This window comes from Dendrobates tinctorius, unplaced genomic scaffold (assembly GCF_039654945.1).
Source record: "Dendrobates tinctorius isolate UK_male_01 unplaced genomic scaffold, ASM3965494v1 ptg000151l, whole genome shotgun sequence".
In the NCBI taxonomy this organism is placed as follows: Eukaryota; Metazoa; Chordata; class Amphibia; order Anura; family Dendrobatidae; genus Dendrobates; species Dendrobates tinctorius.
Window position 1 is genome coordinate 6,030,632 of NW_027361818.1, and position 14,166 is coordinate 6,044,797.

General features: G+C 42.9%; 1 protein-coding gene across 1 annotated transcript in view; it reads left to right on the forward strand.

The window, feature by feature from the left end:
• The first annotated feature begins 10,954 nt into the window (after nt 1-10,954).
• LOC141049896 (extracellular calcium-sensing receptor-like) overlaps nt 10,955-14,166 on the forward strand; it is a 44,070-nt gene continuing 40,858 nt past the window's right edge. Inside the window, exon 1 of the mRNA XM_073546735.1 lies at nt 10,955-11,052. Coding sequence (XP_073402836.1) covers nt 10,955-11,052 — 98 coding nt within the window. The remainder of the gene's footprint in view (nt 11,053-14,166) is intronic.

Here is a 14,166-nt window from a genome sequence, read left to right on the forward strand (position 1 = left end):
TGCTTTACAAAGCAGCTCAGTGCGTCGAGGCAGTGGAGGAAGTTCTGCACAAAGAGGGAGCAGAAGCAGCGCCTCAGCACAAGGCAAGACCAGTATGGCCCAAATGTGGCAAAGTTTTGTGTCCCCGCCACAAATGTCTACACCATCACAGATGGCTCCAGTCAGCAGGAGGCAACGTTTCCGTCAGATGGTGACAGACTACATGTCTTGCTCTCTCAGTGTTCTCCCACACGGCTCTTCCCCCTTCAAATTTTGGGTCTCTAAACTGGATACATGGCCATAGCTTAGCCAGTATGCATTGGAGGTGCTGGCTTGCCCTGCTGCTAGTGTATTATCGGAACGCGTCTTTAGTGCCGCAGGTGGTGTACTAACAGACCGTCGCATGCGACTATCCTCCGATAACGTTGACCGACTTACTTTTCTGAAAATGAACAAGGCCTGGATCTCGCAGGAATTTGCCAGTCCTCTTCCAGATTAAATAATTGGTTGGCAACAGTATCCAGGTCTCCTGTTGTGTTCATGTTTCTACCACCTGAACTGTAATCCCTGGGGTCCAACACCGCCAGTTGCTGCTCAGAAGTGCCGTCTGCACAGTCAGCACTTGCTCCTGTGTTATTGGGGTTCAGTAACGTCAGCTGATCCCCTGCTGTGTGTCCGGCAATTTCTCCTGCTCCGACCATACCCACACTACTACAAATATTAAGCTTTCTCCAATTAAGCCTCTGGCTACACTCTGTTTCTCCTGTAATCCCTGGGCTCCAACACCGCCAGCTGCTGCTCAGAAGTGCTGTCTGCACAGTCTACACATGCTCCTGTTTTATTGGGGTTCAGTAACGTCAGCTGATCCCCTGCTGTGTGTCCGGCAATTTCGCCTGCTCTGTCCACATACACATTACTACAGATATTAAACTGCTCCAATTAGGCCTCTGGCTACACTCTGTTTCTACTGTAATCCCTGGGCTCCAGCACTGCCAGTTGCTGCTCAGAAGTGTCTTTGGCACGGGTACTCTCCGCAGTGGAGAGTGGAAGAGTGGGACTGATTTACTGCCATTGGTCAGAGAAACTGTCAGGTGATGGTGGGAAGAGTTATCAGGGCTGTAAGTATAAAAGGCTGAGGGAAGGTTCTGGAAAGTCAAGTCAATGATAGTAGCACAGCAGAGAGGAAGTTCTGCTGAGGAGAAAGAGACAGTAGAAAGGCTCCAGAGGGGACTGACAGTTGAGGCGGTCACGGGGGGTTGCCCAGAGGACAGTAGCCGCAGACGAAGACGGCCTTGGGGTATCAAACGGACGGTGTGCTCAGACTGGTGAAGCGCTGTGGTGGATGGGCCTAGGGCAGCCAGAGTGAAAAAAGCCACGAAAGGCGCCACGACTACAGTGTCAAAGAAGTGAAGGTACCCGTGCCTGTATATGGAGAAATGTGAAGCTGCTGTGGTGTATTCCTGTGGTCGACAGAAGGGCGGCCAATAAAAACGGACCTGTTGAATACAAATTCTGTCTCCGTCTCGTGTCTGTCTGCGGCAAGAAGTGGGTCACCCCCCCTCAGTCGGTTACCCTACCTACAAGGGGAGGAGGTATGGAGAAGTTAGAGGAGCGACGGACTATTTTTTTCATTTTTTCCCTTAGGTTTATGTGTGGGGATTCGGGTAGCCAATCAGGGTGCCGAAACCATCCACAACATCCAGACACAAGCTGTGGTCGGCGCTCATAGCAAGTGAGTAATTCTGCTTAATAGAGGCAATCTGATCATCGCCTGTATGTAGCAGAGCCAATCGGGTTATGGCAGCTTCTAGTCTCTTATGGAGACTATTGAAGCATGCCAAAAGTTAAAAAAATGTTTTAAAAAAAATAAAAACAATATAAAAGTTCAAATCACCAGCCTTTCGCCCCATTCAAAATAAAACAATAATATTATATTTGGTATCGCTGCGTTCAGAATCATCTGATCTATCAATAAAAAAAGGATTAATCTGATCGCTAAATGGTGTAGAAAGAAAAGAGTCAAAACGTCAGAATTATGGTTTTTTGGTCGCTGTGACATTGCATTCAAATGCAATAATGGGCGATCAAAAGATCGTATCTGCACAAAAGTGGTATCATTAAAAATGTCAGTTCGGCACACAAAAAATAACCCCCACCCAACCTGAGATCAAGAAAATTGTAGACGATACGGGTCTCGGAAAATGGCACAATTTTTTTTAACAAAGTTTGGAATTTTTTTCCACCACTTAAATAAAAAAGAACCTAGACATGTTTGGTGTCTATGAACTTATGAACTTGTAATAACCCGGAGAAGACAGTTTTAGCATTTAGTGAACCTAGTAAAAAAGCCAAACAAAAAACAAGTGTGGGATTGCACATTTTTTTTGTAATTTCTCGCAAAAACAAGCCCTCACATGGCCATTTTGACCAAAAAATAAAAAAAGTTATGACTCTGGGAAGAAGGGGAGCAAAAAATGAAAATGCATAACCAAAAATAGGTCTGGTCATTGAGGGGTTAAGTTGAGGATGCCAACAATTTTGTCTGACCCATTTTGGGGGTTTTGTGTGAAATGATGTCCAGTTTGCCTTTTTTTTCTCAGTTTTTTTGTGTTGTTCACAGAGGTGATCTATATCCAACCCACCATGGCCAATCTACAGCAGAGTAAATGGATTAGGCCAGGGTCACACTTGCGAGTGCAATGCGAGTCTCTCACCTCAATACCCAGCACGGCCGCTGTTCGAAGCGTTCAGCTGAACAGAAAGACATGCAGCGGCACACTCCGGTCCCGAGTGCCGGCGGCAGGGTTGGGTTTTGAGGCGAGAGACTCGCGCGAGTTTCTCACATTCACCTTTCATCTTTCACCTGTTTGGCTGGAAATCTCTCCTTTGAAAGCATGGAAGACATTCAAAGCAACAGATGGGTTGTCCTCTTCTCTTCACTTGTCTAATGCCTGGAAGACAACTCTCACTGCATACAGAATAAGGCACCTGGACAATAAATTATGGAAAATAGAAATGCCTTAAGACGATACCCCACTGAGGATGACGCCATTTGTAGTTTCTAATTGCTGGTCAGTTTAAAGTCTCCCAGTGAACCTTGTTGTATTGAGGTGAAGCATATTTTTTAATTAAGTGCTCATAGTTACGTAGGCCCTTTTTTCTTTCTGGTATGGCCATTTTACATACATTCTATAATCAAATATGTATTGTAACATATGCAATGTGGTATGAGTACAGATACAGTATGCTTTCCTCTAGCATGTGCGCGAAGCGCCACATTGGATTGTTTATGGTGCCAACCTCTACTGCAAGGAATTGAGACAATAAGGTTGGACTAGGGAGAGTATTTGAAAAACACCCTGACATTGTCAAGTTGAAAACCAACTTCAGGGACACTTTGGATAAATTACTCTATCACTGGTTCCACGACCAAATCAATGTAATGATGAGATGTTATAGTATCTGGAATTAAGACTAGAGGGGTCCGGCTACTGCACATCATGGCATCCCACACCACGATCCCAGGGATAGGACAGGACAGAGACATACAGTATATTTATTAACAAATCTTTTTAAAAATATTTTCCAAATCCCCGTTAACATCCACCCTAAAGTAGGTCAGCTATTGTAAATATTTTTTTATGGAAGGAGTTAGCTAAGAGATCTTTCTCAAACGTAAGAGATTTTTCTAAAACATCCTTATGTTAGTACGGAGATATTCAAGATTAGTGATGAGCGAATTTGTTCGAAAAACGATTGTCAAACATAAATTTGGTACGAATATGGCATGTTCGGTTTAATGATCGGCAGCATTAGCAAAATTTTATAAAATCGGAAAAAAACGGTAACGTTCGGTAAAAAGTGCGGGAAAATGTTTGTGTTGCCACTAAAGTATTTTCAGCACTTTGGCTACGATAATGGTGGTGTATCATGAGCATGGGGCATGTGTTTGATGAGGGGAGGGGGTTTGCAGAGGTCAGAGACACGGCATGCTTGCAAACTGTCATTTTTTTCTAACTTTATGTGTGCACATTGCGGCTAGCCAATCAGGAAGCAGGAAATATCCACAATGTACTGGCACAATGGCTTGTGTCATTGGCTTCTGAAATCACAGGTCCCTCCCCATATAAAGAGTAGACATCTTGTTTTAGCACCATTTTGACACTGTGACAGCACACAGAGGCTTCTCCTGATGCTGGCACTGTTAGCAGCTAGATTTTAGCTAGTTAGCTAGGCGTTTGTTTCTTAGTCAATCAGTTTAGCTACCTAGTGTCCTGTGTGGCTGTGAAATCGATTTTCCAGCAATATTTATTTTTTTTTGCCATTACTGAGGTCCACAGACAAAGACAGCAGGGCACATTTCATAAAAGTGTGTTGTGCACTGCTCCTATTGTGCTCCATGCACGACTATACCGCTTTTCACTAGCTAAATGTGAAACAGCATGAAATATTCCACTTTGTCATTTAGTGGTGTGGTGACATTGTTCTGTGATTTGAGCTGTTGTGCCTAAAAAAGAATTTGGGGGAGGGGCAGTTGCTACCGTGATTCACCATGCCATATCTCACCTTGTTATTTAGTGCCGGTGAAATTCCACACTGTGCATAGCTCATGCACATGAAAAAAATGTTTATTTTTTTCTATTAGCAAACGTGATACAGTCTGCCATAACGCATGTTGTCATTTTGTGGCGGTGAAATTATTGTGTGTGGACAGCTGTTGCACAAAAAAAAATATTTTTGGGGTTTTACAAAGTGATACAGCAGGCTAAATCCGATTTTGAAATTGGTGGAGGAATATCTTCAAGGTTATACAGGCATCACCCACACTAAAAAAAATTTGTTCAGTTACTAACATCATACAGTAGGGGACATCTGATTTTGAAATTGTTTGTAACATCTAGTCTATGTTATAGAGTCCTCATCCACAAGCCCAAAAATGTTTTGCTGTCACTAATGTCAGGCAGTAGGGGACATCGCACTTTCAAATTGTTTGTAGCATCTAGTCTGTAATAATTGCCTCATCCACAGACCCAAAAAATGTTCAGTTATTAACATTGTACAGTAGGAGATATCTCACTTTCAAATTGTTTGTAGCATCTAGTCTCTGTTATGGAGGCCTCATCCACCAGCCCCTCCAAAAATTCTTCTGTTATTAACTTCATACAGTAGGGGACATCTCACTTTAAAATTGTTTGTAGCATCTAGTCTATGTAATAGAGGCCTCATCCACAAACCCCTCAAAAATTCTTCTTTTACTAACATCATACAGTACGGGACATCTCACTTTTAAATTGTTTGTAGCATCTAATCTCTTATACAGGCCTCATTCACAGGTCCCAAAAATTATTCTAGTACTAACATCGTACAGTAGAGAATATCTCACTTTTAAATTGTTTGCAACATAAAGTCTATGTTATAGAGGCCTTATCCATATGCCCCCTGAAAATTCTTCTGTTACTAACGTCGTACAGTACAGTAGGGGAGATCTCATTTTAAAATTGTTTGGAGCATATCTTTTTTGTCATACAGGCCTCATCCACACTCAAACAATTCTTTCTTCTGTGAGTAACGTGATTCAGCATGCCATATTTCATCTTGTTATTTGCTGTCGCTAAAATTCAGCTGTTTACAGAACTGGTGCAGAGTTTAAAATCGTATTGTTTGTTTCTAATACTGTGCTCCTATCACACTATCTGAGCAACATGGCTGAAAACAAATGAGGCCGTGGTGGAAGGGGGACAAGGCTTGGTGTTCAAGGTGTATTTGGGTAGGTGGTAATGTTTGTGAAAGCACTAGTGAACCAAAAAAGTCACGTCCTATACAAAGACAAATGACAACTTCTGTTGGACGGGCAACTCCACTACCTTTCTTTGACAGATGCACAGCAGGACGCCTTGTTGATGAACGAGCTTTCTCAATCCACGGTAACATCTCCACCTGCACCTCCCTCATTGTCCAGCAGTTTGTCCTCCGTCCTCTCTCAGCACTGCAGACAGCCCGCGGTCCTGCAGTTGTGGTCACATACAAGATTGTTTCCTCCTACTCATGTCAAAGCTAAGAGGTTGAACGCCACCATCTCCAGTCTGCTGGCCATGGAAATGCTGCCTTTCCGCCTGGTAGATACAGACGGTTTCCGAAAGCTGATGGCCGTCTCAGTCCCCCAGTAACAGTTGCACAGTTGCCATTATTTTTCTAAGAAAGCTGTGCCTGTGCTACACCAGCATGTCACAGACAACATCAACCATTTGCTGACTATATGTCTGCCAGGGTGCATTTCACCACAGACGAGTAAGCATGGTGAAGTGCGTTACATCTTGCTGACTGGGCACTGGGTGACTCTGGTGGCTGTGGGGGCGAGCGCTACTCCACAAGTCTTGGAATCCCCAAGGCTTGCAGGTCAAACTTCTATATTTAACACTTTCTTCGCTGCTTTTGCCTCCTCCTCTATCTCATCTAGGGCCTCCACCTGCACTCTCAACCAATGCCTTAATGAGACATGCGTTCCAACAGTGCAGAGCGAATCTCCACCATTTCCGTACTGCGCGGCCAGGGCTCAACGTAATCAGGAAGTGTTAAAATTGATATACCTTGAAGATCACAGTCATACAGTGGAAGAGCTGTGGACAGCTCTCCAGGCCAAGTTTGATCAATGGCTGTCTCCATTGAACTTGAATCCACGGAAGGCCGTGTCCAATAATGGTGCGAACCTGGTGGCAGCCCTATGATGAGGCAAGCTCACACATGTGCCTTGCATGGCTCACGTCCTCAACCTGGTGGTACAGCATTTTCTCCGCCACTATCCTGGCCTAGGTGAGCTGCTTCAGAAAGCATGGAAGCTGTGTGCTCACTTTTGCCACTTACACTCCTCAGGTCATCGACTTGTATCCAAGGAAGGCTGTGTCCAATAACGGTGTGAACCTGGTGGCGGCCATACGGCGAGGCAAGCTCACACACCTACCTTGCATGGCTCACGTGCTCAACCTGGTGGTGCCACCTTTTCTCTGCTACTATCCTGGCCTAAATCATCAACTTGCATTGATACAGAGGTTGATATGCGATGTGTCGACACAATGGACTTCCACTCTGCACATGTTGCAGCTACTGTGGCAGCAGCAATGAGCTCTGAAGCAGTATATCATGTCATATAGCCTGGGCCAACGTAGTACGGACATGGCGCATATCACATTTCCGGAGTGGTCACAGATTAAGGAGCTCTGCACCCTTCTCCACAGGTCCAATATGGCAACTAAGATGGTTAGCGCTGATGACGCTGTCATTAGCATCACTATTCTGGTCATCTACATGTTGGAGCAGACTTTGAATAGACTGAAGGAAGAAGTGGTAGTCCCAAAGGAAGAGGAGGAAGCAGAGGAGGATGCAAAAAGGATAGTACTGTCGCAAAGTTCCAGACTATCGTCACACAGATTGTTCCAAGAAAGGGTGGATTACTGCGATCTAGGGGGGGTTGTAAACTGTTAGTAAAGATGCAAGAGCCAAGGAACAAATGGAGGAGGAAGAGGTGATGGGCGAACAACTGTCAGGAGATGAAGAAGATAATCATCCCCTCTCTACTGTTTGTGGTGGATGATAAGTATTCAGTGGATGATAAGTATTCAGACCCTTTGCGCAAACACTTTTTTAAGTCACATGCTGTCCATCTCCTTGTGATCCTCCTTGAGATGGTTCTACTCCTTCATTGGAGTCCATCTGTGTTTAATTAAACTGATAGGACTTTATTTGTAAAGGCACACACCTGTCTATATAAGACCTCACAGCTCACAGTGCATGTCAGACCAAATGAGAATCATGAGGTCAAAGGAACTGGCCAAGGATCTCAGAGAAAGAAGGCACAGATCTGGCCAAGGTTTCAAAAGAAAAAAAGAATTTCTGCAGCACTCAAGATTCCAAAGAGCATAGTGGCCTCCATAATCCTTAGATGGAAGAAGTTTGGGACCACCAGAAATCTTCCTAGACCTGGCCATCCAGCCAAACTGAGCACTCGTGGGAGAAGAGCCTTGGTGAGACAGGTAAAGATCACTGTGGCTGAGCTCCACAGATGCAGTAGGGAGATGGGAGAAAGTTCCACAAAGTCAACTATCACTGCAGCCCTCCACCAGTCGAGCCTTTATGGAAGAGTGGCCTGACGGAAGCCTCTCCTCAGTGCAAGACATATGAAAGCCCGCACAGAGTTTGCTAAAAAACACATGAAAGACTCCCAGACTATGAGAAATAAGATTCTCTGGTCTGAAGAGACGAAGATAGAGCTTTTGGTGATAATTCTAAGCGGTATGTGTGGAGAAAGCCAGGCATTGCCCATCACCTGCCCAATACAATCCCAACAGTGAAATGAGGTGGTGGCAGCATCATGCTATGGGGGTGTTTTTCAACTGCAGGGATAAGACATCTGGATGCAATTGATGGAAACATGAATGCAGCCAAGTACAGATATAACCTGGATAAAAGCCTCTTCCAGAGGGCTCTGGACTTCAGACTTGGTTTACCTTCCAACAAGGCAATGACCCTAAGGACACAGCTAAAATAACAAAGGAGTGGCTTCAGAACAACTCTGAGACCATTTTTTACTGGCCCAGCCAGAGCCCTGAACTAAACCCAATTGAGCATCTCTGGAGAGACCTGAAAATGGCTGTCCACCAACGTTCACCATCCAACCCGACGGAACTGGAGAGGATCTGCAAGGAAAAATGGCAAAGTATCCACAAATCCAGGTGTGAAAAACTTGTTGCATCATTCCCAAAAAGACTCAAGGCTGTACTAGCTCAAAAGGTGCTTCTACTCAATACTGAGCAAAGGGTCTGAATACTTATGACCATGTGATATTTCAGTTTTTGTTTTTTTAATAAATTTGCAAAAATTTCTACATTTTTGTTTTTTTCAGTCAAGATGGGGTGCAGCGTGTACATTAATGAGAAAAAATGAACTTTTTTGAATTTCCCAAAAGGCTGCAATGAAACGAAGAGTGAAAAATTTAAAGGGGTCAGAATATTTTCCTTCCCAATATAAGACCAAACTTTGCCAGATGCTTCCCGCTCTGGAAAGGGACCCGCGAATGCTGGAGTATCGAAACACTCTTTTATACAACCTTAAGAGAGCTTTTCCCCAAGACAGCAATGAGGCACACAGGGTGCACCGCAGCTCTAGACTACCAACATCCGGCACGTCAATTAGTCAACGCCAAAACATTAGAAGCAGCAGCTGCAGTAGTATAAATGGAAGAAGCTTGTGCACCAGCACAACAGCGTCCAAGTCTTACACATGGTGAACAAATGGAGAGGATAGTGCAGGAGTATCTAGAACTGAATATCAATACCATAAGGGAGGGTTTGGACCCAATCACATTTTTGTCTTCCAAAATGGATGAGTGGCCTAAGCTCTCCTCACACGCCTTGGAGGTTTTATCATGCCCGGCAGCCAGCATTCTCTCAGAACGTGTCTCTGTTATTACTTTGCAGAATTCTTTTCACACCTTCCTAAAACTTTTGCCCAGCACTGCATATTGTACAACAATAGTGAACCATATTTTTCAATGCTCATATACAGTAACAGTACAGATTATGTACGGTCACAGCTCAGTGGAGGGATAAGACATGTTAAGAGATGACGACGCACGCTTCTATTCTATCTGCCTAATTACAGAGATAATTACACCTCATCCAAGAAGATTGTTCTGGTGATCGGCTCTGGTCTCTGCGGACTCTTCTTCATCCCCTCGGTTTGATGGTCTGGCTCCTGAAGAAGTCCATGTAGAGTGTATTCTGTAGGGACAATAGACGAGGTTTATAAAGGGGAATTATTCTACCGTGTAGGAAGAAAAAGAAGAGCGAGCACGATGAGGTGAGAACAGATCACCCAGGGAAGAAAGTATTAGAATATATTGTTGTATAGTGTAATCTAACACTATATGTAATGTGATGTGCAATGTAGGAAAAATATAGAATAAATGAGATAAGAATTATTTACTTTCCATACTGCACATAAGACTTATTTCAGTTGCTGCGAAACTGAATACAAAGAAAAACAGCAATTCTGGCATACGATATATTTTTTTATTTTTTGTTTGTGCTCATAGATAGTAGGGTTTAAAATTTCAAGATAATATTCTCGTTCATGTCATTTAGGATGCAGTAATAGCAATTATGTAGAAAGAAAACTTAAAAAATTTTGAAAATCTTTCTCTCTTCGACAGCTTAGATCCCGTGGTTGTTTTTCACTGCGTCATCTAAAGGATTAAAGAGTGTGAGTCAGAGTTGCAGCAGGAGTTTAGTCTTTATGTTACATCCTACCATACATGTGTAACTAGGTTGCGGGATGCAGTGACGCAAAAGAGGCAGAGTAAGGGTTAACAAGTTTAACAATTTAATTAACAAGGATGATGAACGCTTCGCAGGAAGATAAAGGGTTAAATGGTGAAAAGCAGGTGCAAAACAATAACAGTCCAATTCTTATCCGTGTCCTTTATGTTCCTCCACCGCAGATGATCCTTTGGGGGTTGTAGCACAGGAAAAGGCTGGGGTGATGTCCACAGATGAGCTCCCTTGATTGATGATCCGTCTTCTGGCGGCAACGGGTGGTCTCCAGTTTTGCCAAAGCAAAGACGGCCGCAGCAATCCCAGGGTTAAATGTGGGGTGATGAGTACCTTGTGGCAAAGAGGACCGCAAACGACTGTCCTACACATGACCTCCCCTCTTCTGCACGTGCACAGTATTAATTGTCACTGATCATCCAGCACTCTCTACTCTCACTGACCCATCAGCGTTACCGGGAGCTGACACCTACAGTCTGTCGCAGTGCAGGCCCTTGGGGTGCAGAACGTACTCCTCACACTGCTGCACTCTCCCTGACTGCAGGAAACTCTGCCTTTTTTTGCACACTTTTTCCCCAGTTTCCGGCTCACCTGGGCCCCCTCCTTCTGGGTCATGAGACCTGTCCGGTCCCCTATTCCTTCCCCCAGGCAACATGGGACGCAGTCTCGACAGTTTGGGACCTGGCTCAGTACAGGTGCCCACAGCCCGGTCTTCCTCCTTACACATGTACCAGCAGCTCATCACTATGCCGTACGTATGGCGGGATGAGGAGAATATTTCACATTAGTACAATATATATACAGTCATGGCCAAAAATATTTCTCTCAGAAAATGATTACAATTCCACATGTTTTAATATACACATGTTTATTTCCTTTGTGTATTGGAACAACACAAAAAAACTGAGAAAAAAGGCAAATTGGACATAATTTAAAAAAACAAACAAATTGGGCTTGACAAAATTGTTGGCATCCTCAACTATTTGGTTGTGCAAGAAGCTTCTTACACCGCTCAGCTGAATTTTGTAGCACTCTTCTTTTGTAAATTGCTCCAGGTCTCTCATATTTCAAGTCGCCTTCCCCCAACAGCAATTTTAAGATATCTTGACAGGTGTTCAGTGGACATTAGATCTGGACTCATTGCTGCCCTTCAAAACTCTCCAGCACTTTGTTTCTATCCCTTTCTGGGTGCTTCTTGATGCATGTTCAGGGTCATTGTCCTGCTGGAAGAACCATCACCTGGGATCAAAACTCAGATTTATAACACTGAGCACTACATTGCTGTCCAAAATACTTCAGTAATATTCAGATTTTATCATGTCTTGCACACAATAAAGGCACCCAGTGCCAAATTCCTCAAGACAACCCCAAAAGATATTTGAACTTCCACTGTATTTGACTGTAGGTACTGTGTTTTTTCTTTTTAGACCTCATTCTGTTTTGGTTAACAGTAGAATGATGTGCTTTACCAAAAAGCTCTATCTTGGTCTCTTCTGTACAATTTTTCAGAAGGATTTTGGCTTATTCACTTACATTTTGGCAAACTGCAGTCTAGCTTTATTATTTCTCTGTGTCAGCAGTGGAGTCATCTGCCTCTCCTGCCATAGCATTTCATTTCATTCAAATGTCGACGGATAGTTTGTCCTGTTCCAATGCACAAAAAGGAAATAAATGTGCATAGCAAACCATGTGTAATTGCAATAATGTTGTGGGAGAAATACTTCATTTTCTGAAACAATTTCAAGGGTGCAAACATTTTTTGGCCCAGACTGTGTGTGAATGAATCAGACACGTTAATACGTTTATGTAGTTTAATAGTTATAATGTCCTTGGAAGTGTCCTATCCTACAGGTATGCACAACTTTCAAATTTCAAGGAAAGCTGCGGTTGATTATTATGATGTGATTATTTGAGCACTGTTTATGGACATTGTGCAAGTACTGTAAGTCTTTATTATTTGATCACTCTATAGCAGGGGTGGGCAATTAATTTTCCCGAGGGGCCACATGAGAGACCATGACTGTTGTGGAGTGCTGTATAAAAAGATACATTAACTGTAACTCCATGAATGTAGTATATAAAATAAATCGTTCTATCTGCAATGTATCATATGTAGGCTGCACTACACGTAAGTTGAAGACGCGCATTGCAGAGGATTTGAGAGATATAAATAACAACAAAATAAATCGCAATTTATCAGGAGCAGCAAAGCATTTTATTATAGAACATGGAGGTAGTACAGCTTCTTTACAGGTCAGTGGTACAGAACAAATTGTCGGGTCTGAACGTGGAGGTGAGGTCAAAAGACGTCTCCTTACACGGGAAGCCTTCTGGATATATTATCTGAATATCAGAGCACCAAATGGCTTAACCCCTTCACCCCCAAGGGTGGTTTGCACGTTCATGACCGGGCCAATTTTTACAATTCTGACCACTGTACCTTTATGAGGTCATAACTCTGGAACGCTTCCATGGATCCCAGTGATTCTGACATTGTTTTCTCGTGACATATTGTACTTCATGTTAGTGGTAAAATTTAATTCAAATAACTTGCGTTTATTTGTGAGAAAAATGGAAATTTGGCGAAAATTTTGAAAATTTCGCAATTTTCCAAATTTGAATTTTTATGCCCTTAAATAACAGAGATACGGCACACAAAAAACTTGATAACTAACATTTCCCACATGTTTACTTTACATCAGCACAATTTTGGAACCAACATTTTTTTTTGTTAGGAAGTTCTAAGGGTTAAAAGTTGACCAGCGATTTCTCATTTTTACAACACCATTTTATTTTTAGGACCACATCACATTTGAAGCCACTTTGAGGGGTCTATATGATAGAAAATACCCAAAAGTGACACCATTCTAAAAACTGCACCCCTTAAGGTGCTCAAAACCACATTCAAAAAGTTTATTAACCCTTTAGGTGCGTCACAGGAATTTTTTTGAATATTTAAAAAAAAAATGAACATCAAACTTTTTTTCACAAAAAAATACTTCAGGTTCAATTTTTTTTATTTTACTAAGGGTAACAGGAGAAATTGGACTGCAAAAGTTATTGTGCAATTTGTCCTGAGTACGCTGATACCTGATTTGTGGGGGGGAACGACTGTTTCGGCGCATGGCAGAGCTCAGAATGGAAGGAGCGCCGTTTGACTTTTTCAATGCAAAATTGGCTGGAATTCAGATCGGACGCCATGTCACGTTTGGAGAGTCCCTGATGTACCTAAACAGTGGAAACCCCCTACAAGTGACCCCATTTTGGAAACTAGACCCCCCAAGGAACTTATCTAGATATGTGGTGAGAACTTTGAACCCACAGGCGCTTTACAGAAGTTTATAACGTACAGCGGTACAATTAAAAAATCATATTTTTTCCACAAAAATGATCTTTTCACCCCAATTTTTATTTTCCCAAGGGTAACAGGACCCTAAAAGTTATTGTGCAATTTGTCCTGAGTACGCTGATACCCCACATGTGGGGGTGAACCACTATTTGGGCGCATGGCAGAGCTCGGAAGGGAAGCAGCGCCATTTGACGTTTTTGGCTGGAATTGAGATCGGACATCCTGTCGCGATTGGAAAACCCCTGATGTACCAAAACAGTGGAAACTCCCCACAAATGATACCATTTTGGAAACTAGACCCCCTAAGGAACTTATCTAGATGTGTGGTGAGAACTTTGAACCCCCAAGGGCTTCACAGAAGTTTATAACATACAGCCGTACAAAAGTAAAAGAAAAGTCAAAGATGCTATAGGATTTTTACAGGATGAAAATGATGAAATGGTAAGACAGGATGTTGAGAAGGCTGAACTTTTAAATTCCTATTTTGCATCTGTTTTCTCTCAGAAAGGAAATGTA